The sequence below is a fragment of the Hermetia illucens genome, chromosome 4, assembly GCF_905115235.1.
Source record: "Hermetia illucens chromosome 4, iHerIll2.2.curated.20191125, whole genome shotgun sequence".
In the NCBI taxonomy this organism is placed as follows: domain Eukaryota; kingdom Metazoa; phylum Arthropoda; class Insecta; order Diptera; family Stratiomyidae; genus Hermetia; species Hermetia illucens.
The window spans coordinates 104,448,600-104,463,461 of NC_051852.1; the positions used below are offsets into that span (position 1 = coordinate 104,448,600).

The 14,862-nt window shown below is 40.9% G+C and overlaps 1 protein-coding gene across 3 annotated transcripts in view; it reads right to left on the reverse strand.

Moving 5' to 3' along the window:
* Nucleotides 1-3,441: 3,441 nt before the first annotated feature.
* The window catches only part of LOC119655737 (cyclic nucleotide-gated cation channel beta-3), a 57,964-nt gene continuing 46,543 nt past the window's right edge, over nt 3,442-14,862 (reverse strand). For all 3 annotated transcript variants that reach the window (XM_038061789.1, XM_038061788.1, XM_038061790.1), the window contains 2 exons: nt 4,595-4,849; nt 3,442-4,539 (listed from right to left, as the gene is read on the reverse strand). In XM_038061789.1, the coding sequence (XP_037917717.1) occupies nt 3,617-4,539; nt 4,595-4,849 (1,178 nt within the window). In that variant the 3' untranslated portion in view covers nt 3,442-3,616. The remainder of the gene's footprint in view (nt 4,540-4,594; nt 4,850-14,862) is intronic.

The following is a 14,862-nucleotide window of genomic DNA, read 5'->3' on the forward strand; positions in this document are numbered from 1 at the left end:
AAGACTATTTCACTACGACTTTTAACTGTATAACATCTAGTGAAATTCCACCGCTAGTAGATGAAGTAGCTAGATAATCTAACATGTGGATACGGACTACTCCTCCAAACAGAAGGGAAATTATCTCCGCTACCAATGCGCTCAAGTCGGGCAAGGACACTGGACTTGGATGTCTTGACGTAATAGTCGTCAAGATTCCGAAGAAGGGCACCCGTTTTGAGTGCAACGATTCAAGGAGTATGCCATCGAAAAGCTATATTTAAGATTAGCCAAGAACTCATTAAAGAGAGCGTGTCAAAAACTCGATTGATAAAGAGCGGGATGGATGTGCTAGCGCGAATACAACAACACCTTTCATATCATTTTGGAGAATTGATCGTATCAGATCTTCACTTTACCTTAGTCGATTTCCAGAAAGGTTTCGATAGCATGTACAGGGAGCTTTACTCAAGAGAGGCTTTCCGGAGAAATATATATAATATATATAATAACTTTTATCAGAGCGACATATGACAGCGCAGAATGTGCTGCGTCTAGGTAAAATTTCGGAGGAACTCGAAGTTCAAAGCAGAAACCAACAAGGTTGCCTTTTGTTACCGATACTTATTGTTATTGTTGTTGGTGACGTTGTGCATGCTGCCTTGTCGGGAGGACGTGGAGAGGTTCAATGGACAATAACATTTTTTCTTAAACATTTTGACTACATTGATGACATCTATTGGCTCTCTCACCTGGATTTGGAAAATGAGGCAAGTGGAGTCGAACTGAAGGTAAACATCAACAATACCAAGGTCCTGCAGGTCATCGGATTCTTCTTATCTGCACTAATGGACAGAGCATCCAAGATATTAATCAATTTGTCTTCTTTGGCAGCGTTCTTTCTGCAGACGTTAGAATCGAGTTTAACGCCACCCGACGCATTAACAGTGTCATTTTTCTAAAATTTGTCTATGTAGATATCTAGACACCAACGTCAAGTTGCGGTTGGTCCTTGTTAATGTTCGCTCTGTGTCATTATATGGGACCAGCATATGAAAAGTGACCACCACTGTTACTCAAAGGCTCCAAGCCTTCGTTAACACTTGTCCTCGCCTTGTTATCAGTGAACGATGACCTTAGTCGGCGTACGGGGGGAAGTGGCTGTGGGTAGGCCACAATTTAAGAAGTGAATTTATTGCTGGCTATACTGTGCAATGGAACCCATCTTCCCAGAGCTACCGATGAGTGGATCGCTCTGGCGGTACATGGGGCAGAACAGTAGAGAAGGAGTACGGGCTTTCCGGGGAGACGTTGAAAGAGCTGCAAAGCATTTTATCGACCCGATAACGATAGTGCGTAGCCGTAGCGGACGCGGTATGCTTCATTTAGGGACCTTAGCCATGGTATATATGATTCCCGTTAAATGTATGCCAACGACAGCCGTAGAGCCCATTCATTACTCCATGGTGGCTTCTAAAGACCAGCAGGCTACATTGGACACGTATATTATAGTGAAATCATAACGGCCAAATTACCTATAAGATGTCCGCTGGAAGATAGGAGATTCTTTGGTGCTCTTCTCATTTATCGACGAGGACGAAGTTCCAAGTGTAAAGGGATAAGGATAAAGTAGGTTGTGACATTAACCGTCATCATATTTATTGGGAAAGCTTTAATACAACACTGGAATGTCGAGATTATTAGAATATTAAGTTGGAACGGAACTGCAGATACTCAACTTGGACAAAGAACTCACTTTTGTTAAAGCAAGCATGCGAGAAGTTATCAATAACATCCCCTGGTATAGCTGTTCCCGTCGAGGTGTGGCGGGTGTGTCTTACTCTTAGATTATCTTCAGCTGCTTCATTTCGAAATCCGCGGATGACAGATAAGGAAAGTAGCACTGTACGTTCTATCTGCGATCCCTGTAGGAGGAAAGCAGATGATAACAGAAGAACCACGAAGTAGTACCTTAATGGTGATCTTGTGGGGCTGCGCCTGGAGAGACTGAGAGTTGTTTTTAGTTTGTGCAAATGCCTACTGTAGCTCCGGGAATCACCGCGGCAGAGCTGAAGCGGAAGTGTCTTTCTACGAATTTCCATCTCAGTGTGCTAACAAACAAAAATGTAAAGATTTTGTCACTCTCCCCTCAGAATCTACAGACAGTGTCTTTTAGCGTACTAGCCATGAACCTGTCTTCGTCTCCACAGAATGCCTCTGGTCTGTGCGGTGGTATCCCTGCTTCTATTCTGGCTAATTCGTTCTTGGAATGTTACTTTTGAGGCCACATATATTTATGGCGTATATTTCCGTCTAGAATATGCTGGTATGCGTATCCATTGGTTCAAAGTACGTTTCCCTTGGACGACATTACCCGTTGCATTGGCAGAGCTAAATTCGCTTTCGCAGTGTTGTTTTTGTATTAATGTAAAGTAGATATGTTTTTTCCACTACGAGAACAGAACATTGAAACCGGGCGCCATCGTAACTCATGAGCTCCATGCCCTTGCAAGGGCTAACTCGCGGCTCGCGATTCTTAAAGTTAATAGTCGGGCAACGATTTTCAAGAAATTTACCTTTATCAAGGAATTGAACGTGATATTCCTGAATGTCAGGAACGAGTATATTTTTCGTTAAAAAGTAATTTTTGCTTAACTGCTTCACGATCCAATGCAAACGCGTTTCCTATAATCACCAAGGAGGAATTGCGGAAAAGTATGGAAACAGTTGTTGAACTGGACTCTATGGTCCACCTATTTGCCAATACCCACGAGACGTTTAAGGCAGGAAAAGGAAAACATTCTTATCGCTACCCAAACTTATTAACAACTAAGAAACCTAGCGGAATATTTTCTAGTTGGACATAGCGATGATTCCAGAGGGTCTACTCTAAATCTTTTGTTATTAGAATGTGATGAGTGCTAATTTTTTCTGCTCCAGAAGAGGCCACGATTGTTGTCATTGTTAACTGGCTCATGGTTATCGAGGATTAAGCGAATGGATAGTGGTTGGTACATTCTTCTTGGGTAGTTAATCGTCAAAGCGGAGATTGGCAACCGCACAAAATCTTAAAAAGACTTTAGAAAATCATAAATTACATCTTTAGAACAGTTCCGTTCTTAACCATTTCAGGACTCGATGTTGTTCCAAGATTTTTGCATTAACCGTTAGAGTTAGATTCATCTCCTTTGAGCCACATATTTACTCGAATTCAAACCCATTCGGGTACAATGCAATAGAATTATAGGAGTCCTTAGTTCGTCCCCCACTGAATGGGAAACCAGACCACTTGGGAAGAAAGTTCCCCCACTGTTTGTGGGTTTTGAAGTTTGTAGGGTATCGGGCTAGCATCCAATATATTATAAAAAATATATGACAGATTCTTTGACAATATTTACCACTCCATACATTGCTATTTAATTGAATATCCAGTGTTAAATAAATTATTTGGAATTGTAAGAATGTTGTTCAGTAGTTTCACTCTTTATTTCGAATTAAATTTCGGAAAGTATCACAATCATGACATTATTATGTAGCGTACTAATAGTATTTTAGTATTTGTCTAATACACACGGGTATACATTTGTCAAAAGTAGTACAATTTCAAATCCAGACATTTTCTGTATGGCTTAAATTTCTAGTTTTTTGGCAAGTTTGCATTTGAAGTGCTACTTTGGTGCTCATTCGGATCATTTGTTGACATTATCAACGCCTTCTCCGAATCAGTTAAATTAATCAATTTATTCTGATTTTTAAGTTCATCCTCAATAGAAGAAAGAAGATCAGGCGAAAGTGCTCTTCTTTCATTTTCTACGGTACACTTCGTTTGTTGAGCTATCATCTCGTTTTTTGAGCCTCTAAGTGAATCCTCGTTTTTTGACTCTTCCGTATCTGTTAACGTTTCCCGACGTTTCTTGTTACGTTTAGAGCCCCGTGTGAGCAGCATAGCAGCCGGAGATTCTTCCGGTAGGGCTTGAATGACAGTTTTAAGAAGCTTCGGAGGTGTATTAGGCCGTGTTGGATTTCCTATAACCACATCAGCTTCTCTGGATGCATTCCTGCGAGCTTCTTCACGTTCGCGGGCAGCATTTTTACGCATTAGGCTCCTGGCGCGCTTTTTCAAAATAGCTTGAGCATTAGGATAGTATACTATGGCCTCGTTCAGGTCAGATTTCGAAAGGACAAAGAGGTTTGAGAAGCCTCTCGATCGAACATCAGCTGTGCGCCGATTCCCTTCAGCTCCATTTATAGCCAATAAACTGATCTCTCCGAAAACTGACCCTTCACATAATGTTGCCAAAACTTCATCATTATTTGGTCCTCCCATAACTTGCACTTGACCCAATTTGATGATGTACATCTCTTTGCCTACTTCTCCTTTACGGCAAACATAATCACCTGCCAAAAAAGTTACCGATCTTAATTTCAGCACCAATTCCCGGAGTAGGGCATCTTCACAGTCAGCGAAAAGTTGAACTTTGGATAAAGTTTGGATGTGAACGGAAAGAGCTATGTCGGTTTTCAGATTAGCGGGCAGAGAGTCCAAAATATGGCTTTCATCTGCAAAATAAAAGAATAAGTTAAGGTAGAAGATGCTCCTTGAATGGCGATTTACCTAAGGTCCTTTGCTGATCCCATGTGAATTTAAACCATCCTTTGACCCGACGCTGCAAGTTGATAGGTAGATTCTGCCGTCTCATGTACTCCAAGGTTTCATCTTCCAGCTGTCGATACTCGGATTGCGTTCGTGTTGCTGTGCTGATAATATCTCGAATTTGACCAATTAGCAATGCGAAAACGAAAACTCCCATTAGCCATGCGGAAGTCATAAAAACCAATTCACCTTCTTTTTCGGGTTTGGGGTTTTTACCTGTAAATATAAACAATTTAACAGAAAAGATACATTTTCATTGGTTCCTGATTAAACTCAATAGTTGTATTCTTCGGAAGGCCCCTTCATTCGCTCAGTGCTTGCGACATGAGAGGTTTTGCAGAGTAGCATTGTGTATAACATTTTTTTTGTGAGTGACCTTTTCATTTGTAGGAAACTATAAGTTCAGTTATGCACTATTTTTCAGTACTCTTTTAAAGGACGAGTTTAGCCTGGATAGTAACTTGCATTAGTGGCTGGCTATTCCTAAGTGGCTGCTTATTTGAATACTAATCACCCGCACCAACAAGTGCACCCTGTAGGAGGTCATATGTGTTTGCCTCTGAACTAGCCAAGCTCGAGAAGGTAAGAGGGTTCTTTTGGACAATCCTCACTTTCTGGTGGGTTAGGCCCACATCAGAATGGATTTGAAATCCAACAAAGTCTGGGTTAGTCGTTAAAAGTTATGGTGCCGAAAATACCGACTCGACCGGGAGCTGCGACTGAGGAAGCGAGATCCATGACAAATTGTACTTTCAGCACCTCAAATGTCAATGAGGCGGACTCCTACTCTACCTCGGAATCTTCCGGTCGTGAAATATGGGGATGACTCTTTCAAAGTGTAGTCATATGAGGAGCAGGTAGAAAGGGGTCCAAATTAAATATAATTGTTTTATTTCCATCATGTTGACACAGAACCATGATAATAAACAAAATAAAGTGCAAATAATAAGCATGTTTAGCACTATAAAAGCCAAGACTTTTCAAAGTAAGTAGCTAGGATTTTAACTTGGGAACCATGCTCGAGTTGGTGATTTGGACGTTGATCTGTCCTAACTCTTGCGCCGTCTGAAACTGTTGCTAAAATTGTGTTTGTCCTCGAACCGAAAAAGTTCATTGAATGTCTTCGCTACCCCATCATTGGTATATGAATCCAGAAATTTAGGCGCATCACAAGCAGAAAATCACCGCTATGTTGATTTATTGCTTCCTTATTTTTCCAACAGGGGCATGGGTGTGCCCCTTCCATGTGTTGTTTGTAAGGTAGATTGCGGCCTGAGTTAACACACAGAATACACACTGGCACTGAATTTGAAGGACCGATCTATCAATCCTCTGAATAAGGAAAAGTAGTGCCAGGAGCCGGTCAATGAGTGCAAGTCAAAGATAGCCGTTGATCTAACTTCGTCTTTTGAAAAAAGAGTGTGCTGAGGACCTCTTTGCTAGCGAAGGAATTTATATGCACCATTAAGAAAGTTTTCGTATAGAAAGTTTATTATTGAAAAAGTGGGCAGATAATGACCAGTTTGAAATATGTGGTTTAACATTAGAAACGCTGGACCACCTATTTCTCACTGCACTGTAATGGCACAAGCAAGCATAATACCGTATGAAAGATGATCACGGAACCATGCCCAGCTTATTGATATGAACAGATATGACAGAGCTCGATATTTCTGCTTACGGTATGTATTGAAACGTCATATTCTTCTTCTTTAGTCTTTGTCCCGTTCAGACACGGAGTGTACTCCTCTTGATCTGGTGCATCAGTTTGCCTAGTCAAAGGCTTGATCTGGATGAAATCTTGAGGCTCTCAAATTACCATTTTGTTTCGGCCGGCCTTTTGGTCGCTTACCGTCGACTTCGATGTTCAGACGAATCAAGACAAGTGAATTCTAGTTAGCACCAATTTTTTCAATTTTTCAAAGATCAGTGCAACCTCATATTGCTACGATGTTTTCGCGAAATGAAGATACCCGCGACCTCATTTCGCGAAAACATCGTAGTCTCCATTCCCGCGAGGCACTAGTTATTGTCTTTTATAATTGCTTAGCAATCACACGCACATGTATAGGGCGCTAGATGCTGGATGTCCTATGTGGCAGTGTCCATAACAAGAACAAAGAGGGATGGTGAGAGGGAGCTTCCTTGGTAAACACGGAGACACAGAGGAGTTTTGATATGCCCGCCACACTACTTTGTGCCTTTGACAAGATCTCCTTACAGAATAGTATATTTGCATATTTATATGGTTTGTGTTCCACACGGTCAAAAGCCTTCTCGAGATCTAGAAACGCACTGTAAAGCGGGCAATGCTTTCCACGAAAGCTGTTTCTGTAGACAGCTTGTATTGCACTAGTAGTTCCACGGTTCTTGACAAACCCGGCTTGATTCACGAATACATTCGAAAATTATCATGGTATGGGGTAATAACCGGATTGGACGGCAATTTGAACATTCGGCTTGTTTTCTTTTTCTATATTGGAACGGTGGTGTTTTCTTGTCAGTCAGATGGTATTCTGTTCTTCTCAATAACACGATTGAAGAACTCACTGAGCAAAAGCAAAAGTATTGGTACTCAACTTTTCGCTTTCCAGAGCTGAACCACGATGTCGGCAGGTCCTGTTGCTTTCCACGATTTTGTTCGTTTGATTGCTTCATCGACTTTCGTGGCGCTGACCAGTGGAATTGCTCCAAATGTCGGCTATTCTTGTTGAAGTGGAGGGTGAGCAAATTCTTCGGTTGAAATCTACTCGAAATATTCCCGACATATATGCGTGCTCCAAACCCTTTTCGCCTCATTCCTGCAATGACGATATTCTCATCAGCGAACACGTTACAGGTTTTTGGGTCAAGCAGTTGAAAGAAGGCGTCTTGGAATCTAATTGACCTCTCCGTGGTGCGTATACAGTGAAGAGAAGTTTCGTTCGATCAGTTGATATAATAGTGAGCTTCATAAAATCGTCTTTCTTCCTAGATTTATCTTTACTGTTTTGTTTAGATTCTGAAAATATAGGTTCAAGTTGAGAGAATCACGAACGAAAAGTTACGTGGGCGTACCAGGCAGGTTTCGGTAGATGTGTTAATTAGATTCCAATAGGCCATACCTTAAGAAAGGGCAACAACGCCATGCAATGGAATCCGCTTTCTCATAGTGGCTGTTGCCCTAGAGTTACATAACGCAGAATAATAGAGAGGCAGTGTATGCTTCTCAGGAAGGCTTGAAGGGAGCTATAGTTCACCTCATTGGACCAGCTACGATGACGCGTAATTGTCCTTGACTCGCTACACTGCACTTAGAGGATATTGACCACGTTGTTTTCAATGCCTTATTGATAGTTGATAAGTACAAGTTGCAAGCCGGAAAGAAAGAAAAGTATAAGAGTATCTCGTGAATTTCAAGCAAAGCAACACATTTCTGAGGACAGCGCATCGTCAAGACGAAGAAAGACGGACCCTCGAAAAAAGGGTAAACAAATGGAAGAAAAGGTTTAGAATGATTATGATTTACTTTTTTTTTCAATCATAATAAATTTTATTATTATTCAAAAGATAAAACATAAAAAAAAATGTTAAAAGTTTTTTTAAGATGGAGGAGAAGAAACTTAAATGGTTTTGTTTTTTAAGACGGGCATATCTCCCGATTTTCACATATATTGGTGCATTTGATTCGTTAGCTAATCCTGAATTCACCACAATGTAACGAAAAGTAAGAAAATGTGGCGAGGAAAAACTGGTGATGATTTGATTACGATTGCGCGATGGACAATGACCATCTGGGTTGGTCGATGTGAACTCATAGGGCAGAGCTGTTCCAAAAACCTGAATAAATGACGAAATTTACCGTGCAGCTCCACTGAAGTGTCCCATCAACACGCACTTGCGAGTGTGTTAGTTAGCCTCCAAAATGAGGGAGGGTGAGGACCCTTTTGAACATCTGAGTTCCTTTTTCATCATATACAACATTTCGTGTATCTTTTGCATTAAAATATCCCGTGAATAGTGAGAAAGTAAAGTAAAAAAAAATACTGGCTTGACCGAACGAGTGGAGGCATAAAATTTGACACCAGAGTCTTGCGATCGAGGGAGGAGATCTACGATGGATCATTTCCTCAATTGATATTCCCCTGTCTCAGATTTTTCGGAGGTGCGACCACCCTTCCTTGGCGTTCTCAGGCCAGACTTTCCTTTTGTTAGCGTGAGTCCTTCGGGAGTTAGAGGGAAGTGTTTTCTTTTCTTTCATTAGGATTATGAATGATTTGTTTCTCAGGTTTTGTGTAAAATATATTACCATTAGTGTTGGCAGTAGTTGTAAAGAGGAGGAGTATGGGGATTGGAACTATTTTCCGAAACTACTTAACTGAAGAATCTGAAAGAAATCAGGAAGTTGGCTGAATACCGATATCACATATTCTCAAATAAAGCTGATAATAGTATATTACTATATTCTTCGAAAATTGGAATATCTTCCTAGAGTTATAAATAAATTATACATTAATATGACTTATGTTATAAAGCAAGATGCTACCAACTTTATTGAAAATGTCACTACGAATATTACTAACAAAGTTATAATACCTCAAAGTTGGTTTTTTTGTCTGTCTGTCACACGTACTTTTCTCAAAAACGGTTGCACTGATTGACACCAAACTTCGTGAGAAGGTGGGAACTGCTAACGACCACGCAAGTCCTGAGTTAAATTATTCTATGTGGAACTTAAGGGAAACCCATGTATGCAAAAGAAGGCTACACATTTTTTTTCACAGAATATAGTAATGTAGGGTATCAAATGAAAGGTCTCGACTAGCATATCAGATCCTAGTTTTGAAACCGAGTGCGAAACGGTGAAGCGAGGGGGTCATAAAAGGGTCACTTAAATTAAGGAGCCATTCTCAGAAACTACCCACCAGAAAAATATGTAAAAAATCAGGATGATGTCTGTATAAGACATCTAGGCTCCGAAATACCCTCTACACCGACATCCGCTAAAATAAAATTAATAATAATATAGTTATTTACAGAGATGTAGAAAACACCGAATAATACCAAAATCCCATCAAATCCATATAAAATCTAATCGTAGTATAAGCAGGGAGGTCAAGAAACGCATGGAACTACAGGCCCTGAATATCACGATTTCCGGTCTCTACGCGCAACAAGCAAAACAAAGAAGCAACATCAATTGGGGCCCCGTTGGATCAAATGTTGGTAAAAATCCAGAGAGCATTCGAATGTGAGGTAGCTAAGAAGCGGAAAGCACATAAAATTAAATGGCTAAAGAAGAGATTCGAAGTGGGATATCAAAAATTAGTTTAAAGACGGAGAAGAAAAAACTAAACAAGCATCAGGACGATCTTAAAATGGTCCGCCAACTAAGAGAAAAGCCAGTATATTACCTGAAAGCGGACAAAGGCAACAATGTCGTTATAATGGAGAAAACCGACTACGACGACGCGGTATCATTGAAACTCAGAAATGGAAACCTTTTTGAACTGCGTAAGGACCCGATGCCCGAGTCCATCAAACAAAGATATAACTAAATTAAGAATGCCAAATCCATCATTACCACGCATCAGATGCCAGCCCAAGATACATAAGGAAGGACACGAAATGCGTGAGATAATCGCCGACTCCAATTCACTAACTTTCAAAATTGCAAAATGGTTAGTCCACGAATTTTCAGCCCTGGGAAACACATTGAGCAAATACGCAATAAGGAACACGATTGAACTCACCAGCAAGCTACAAGAAGCAGGGCACATAAACACAAAGGAAATGATGGTATCATTCGATGTTAAATCCTTGTTCCCAAACACACCGATCAAACCAGCTATTCACCAACTAGAAGTTTGGCTGAATAAATTGAACAGCACAATTGATTGGAAGGCCAAAGTGAGACAATACACTAAATTGGCATCACTATGTATAGGTGAAAATTATTTCACATTTCGTGAAAAATTCTATAAAACCACAGCAGGAGTCTCCATGAGCAACCCAATGTCACCACTGGTGACGGAAATGTTTATAGCATACGTGGAATCAATCATCGAAGAAAAGAGGATAATGCCGAGGATTTGGTTCAGATATGTCGATAATATACTTGCCATAGTTGAAAAGGACAGGGTCGACATTTTTGGACCTACGGGTAACAAACAATAGCGGAAAACTCGAATTCGAGATATACAGGAAGCCAATGGCAATCCAAAGAACGATACCAGCAATTTCGGCTCATACCGCAACACAAAAAATGGCTGCCTACAATTCAATGGTACACCGTCTCTGCACATACCCCTTAAACAAGGATGGCTTCCATAAAGAAAGAATGTTCATACTTGATACAGCAATCAAGAATGGTTACACGGTCGAAATAATCGAAAAACTGATTAAGAGAAAGCAAGACCAGATATGGAAGAACCAACATTTAACATTGTTCGAGCAAGAAAGCACTCTAGCTGATACAAAATGGGTGAGCATACCATTATCCAGAGACTTTTATAGAATAAAATCCTTCCTAGAAAAATACAATATAAAAGTGGTCGGATCAAGCCGAGACGCAACCCTTAAAAGACAATTAGGGAGCGAAAAGGACCCATTAACGGAAGAGAAAAAAAGTGGGATTTACAAGATCAGCTGCAATGATTGCGAGAGGGTCTACATTGGTCAAACAAAATGCCTCATCACGACTAGGTTCCAAGAACACCTAAAGGAAGTAGAGAAAGGAGAAAGACGAGGAGCCAACACGGTGCGTTCTTCGGTTGCGATGCACGTCATCGAGGAGGGTCATTCTGTGACGAGGCCAAATCTGGAGCTGGTACGACAAGTGAATAAGCCACACACCTTGGACGCATGGGAGAGCTTGGAAATATTGCGAAAGGATGCGGCAAAACTGATGAACACAGATGGAGGGAATTGTGCATGCTAATTAAAAGTAAGGCTAGACCCATACATTAATACAAACTTTAATAGGAAGCAGCCTACTGAAAAGTTTGGTGGAAATCTTACTATTATTAACAAAGTTACAGTAGCTCAAAATTGCCCCTTCTGTGTTAAATGATTGGTACTGCCTTAAGAGATAAAATGTCAGTATCACATCGAATTGAATATCGGATATGTTCGACATGTATATATCCAAGCTATGCATAAATGAATGCATCGTGTACCCGACAATTTCTGACTTGGTTGTGTGTATTTCAAAATGAATATATATTACAAGTTACGTGGAAATAGAACAGTTTTCCACTTAAATGCTTTATGCTTTCACAAGAAGTAGACAAAACTTTGCATACTTGAAGTGTCGAGCTTTCGATTTTCGATTTCTTTTTTCTTATTGTGAATAATTTGATTAATTGCTTACTTTTTAATCTAATTTTTGTTTGCGTTTTTCCTATATACTTTCACACATTATCTTGGCTCCCACTTTCCATTTTGGAAATTTCGAATTGAAATTTAAAGGAAAGTTTCCCTGGTTTTTGGTATTTTTCGGGTTCTTGAGTAACCTGAAACATCTCGCATTACAGCGACAGATATAGCTTTTATTTCGAATTTTCCGGCAGCTCACTGGAGGTCTGTTGAGCTTCACTCGTCAGGATACCGCGCTGATTTACTGTGGCACGAAACTACGAGGAAAGATTCTAAGGGTTGGGTTGACCATTCCACGCACGATGCCAGAATTGGTTCGAGGGCGATTGGCTGCGTTTCAACTTCTAAACAGAAATTTGCACCCCGTCATCAAACAACAGCTGCCTGTTTCAACTCATGCGGCGCCTCAGATTGACCGAAATGACGATGGTCGTAATGTTCATGGCTTTTACAGACATGATGACTTTTCCGGATTCGGTAACTTCTATGGACTTAGTGAGAGATTCGGAGCTGACTACATGTGAAACTACGACGAATTGGACCATGACTATTCGCCAGGTACGGCCGCTTAATTTCATTTCACGAGCTGCTCAATTTGTATGGCAGAACGAAGATTTAGAGAAGCATTTTGTATTTTGACCATTATTCTCCTGAATCTAATGAGGAGGTAAGCATGCAGTACATCTCAGGGAATCCTCAGTTTGGTAATCAAGATTGGAGATACGTATGAAGATTGCTGGAAAGATGTCCGAATCTGCTACTGTATCTGCAGGACTCCGAATACACTTCAGCCCCTACACCTAAAATGACGCATTTTAAAGCCCTTCCCCAGTTATCAGGACGTCTTTATTGCGGACGTACGCGACTGCGTTGATATTACGGTAACGTCTTCCACAGTCACTCCAAAAGTTGCCGACAGCATTGACAAACACGCACCCAATCGAGAACATGCGAAATTTTGTTAAAGACCCGAGAGGCACTGAAAGGTTCAAAGGGACCGCCTTTTCCCCGTTTTCGAGGTTTTGTGGAATCAATGTCGGCGCCCACATTAAGTAGCAAAAAGTCAGAATCAAAAAATGATTTTTTCGTACTTTAGAAGAATATAATAATGTTCTGAAGAGAATCTTGGGTTGATATTTAATAACGGAGCTGAGAGAATTTTTTTTTTAAATTTGTTTCTTTTTTTGACTTTCTAAAGGGTAATAGTATCTTAATGCGCTGCTGAATAGTGATAAGCTTACAGCAATAGGAAAAACACAACGACAAACATAAACATCCACGGCGAACCGGAATTCGAACGAGGAACAACAAAGTCTATAGGCTGACGCCTAACCAGCTCAGCAATTGTTTCGTCTTGGTACTTAAACAAGTCGGGAAACCGGAAGGTGGACGCTTCAGGTACGAAATGTTTTGTGTATTTCTTAGTACGTAGCACGTAATATATGTTATGTGAGAGTATCCACTTTCGGGTGATATTGATATTCATAATCTTCAATTTTCAAAGAAGCAACAACTTTGACGTACTATAACTTTGTTAGTGATAGTGCGATTTCCACCAAACTTGGTAAGATTATGCTCTACATTATAGCCTACATCACTGCACTTCTTGTGCTAGGGTGAATTTAAGGGGGGTTTTGCAGCGAATTACTAAAAATTATAGTATTATACTATGATTAACTTTATTTGAACTGATATCGGTATGGAAGGTATTTCGGAGCCCAGACACCATATAGTGGCAGCCTCCTGATTTTTTTTAGATTTTTCGGTTTGGTAGTTTCTGAGAATGGCCCCCTTAAAGAAATGATCACTTTCAACCCCCCGCGCTCCCCACCTTTTCAACAAATGTGAAAATTAATACCGGATTTGATTTGATACCCTACATGACTATCTTTGATGAAAAAAAATTTTACATCTCCCTTTTGCATGTATGGGGACCCCCTTAAATTCGATGTAACAGGATGTAACTTACTGTATGCGTGAGCGTTCACAGTTCCCAACCTTGCACCAAATTTGGTGTCAATCGCTATAACCGTCTCCGAGAAAAATGCGTGTGACGAACAGACAGGCGGACAGACAGACGGACAGACAGCCCGTATTCAAATTGGGAATCATATCATCACTTCTAAGCCTGCCATCAAATACATGGGAGTGATGATGGATGGGAAGCTTAGCTATAAGCCACACGTGCAGTATGTCTATGACAAAGCATCCACTGCGAGTGCGGCCCTGGCAAGAATGATGCCGAACGTGGGAGGGCCACGGCATGCTTCCAGGTTGCTTATAGCTAGGGTAGTGAGTTCGATCCTGCTGTATGCAGCTCCAGTTTGAGGAAAGGCATTGCAGGTTACATTTAACGCTAACAAACTGAGTTCAGTCTACAGAAGAACAGCCCTAAGGGTGTGCTCGGCATTCAGGACTGTTTCAGATGATACAGCATTCGTCATTTCTGGAATGATGCCCATTGACATCCTGGCAGATGAGATGACGAATATATATAATGGGAAGTCTATCTCTCCTTCATCGCAGACGAAGAACGCCGAAAGGGAGAAATCGCTAAATATAATAGATGGCAAGAGCGTTGGGAACGCTCGGGAAAGGGTCGGTGGACACACAGGCTCATCCCTACCATCAAGGAGTAGTTGGAGAGACGGCACGGTGAGATTAATTATAATTTTACTCAGTTTCTCACGGGGCATGGAGGATATCGCCAGTACCTGTTCAGGTTTAAACTAGATACCTCACCCGATTGTCCAAACTGCGATGGAGTCCCAGAGGACCCAGAGCATGTTTTCTTCCACTGTTCAAGGTTTGTGGAGGAAAAGAAGAGCCTAGAGGAGTCTCTAGGAGGAGAGGTGCTCATACCAGAGAATCTG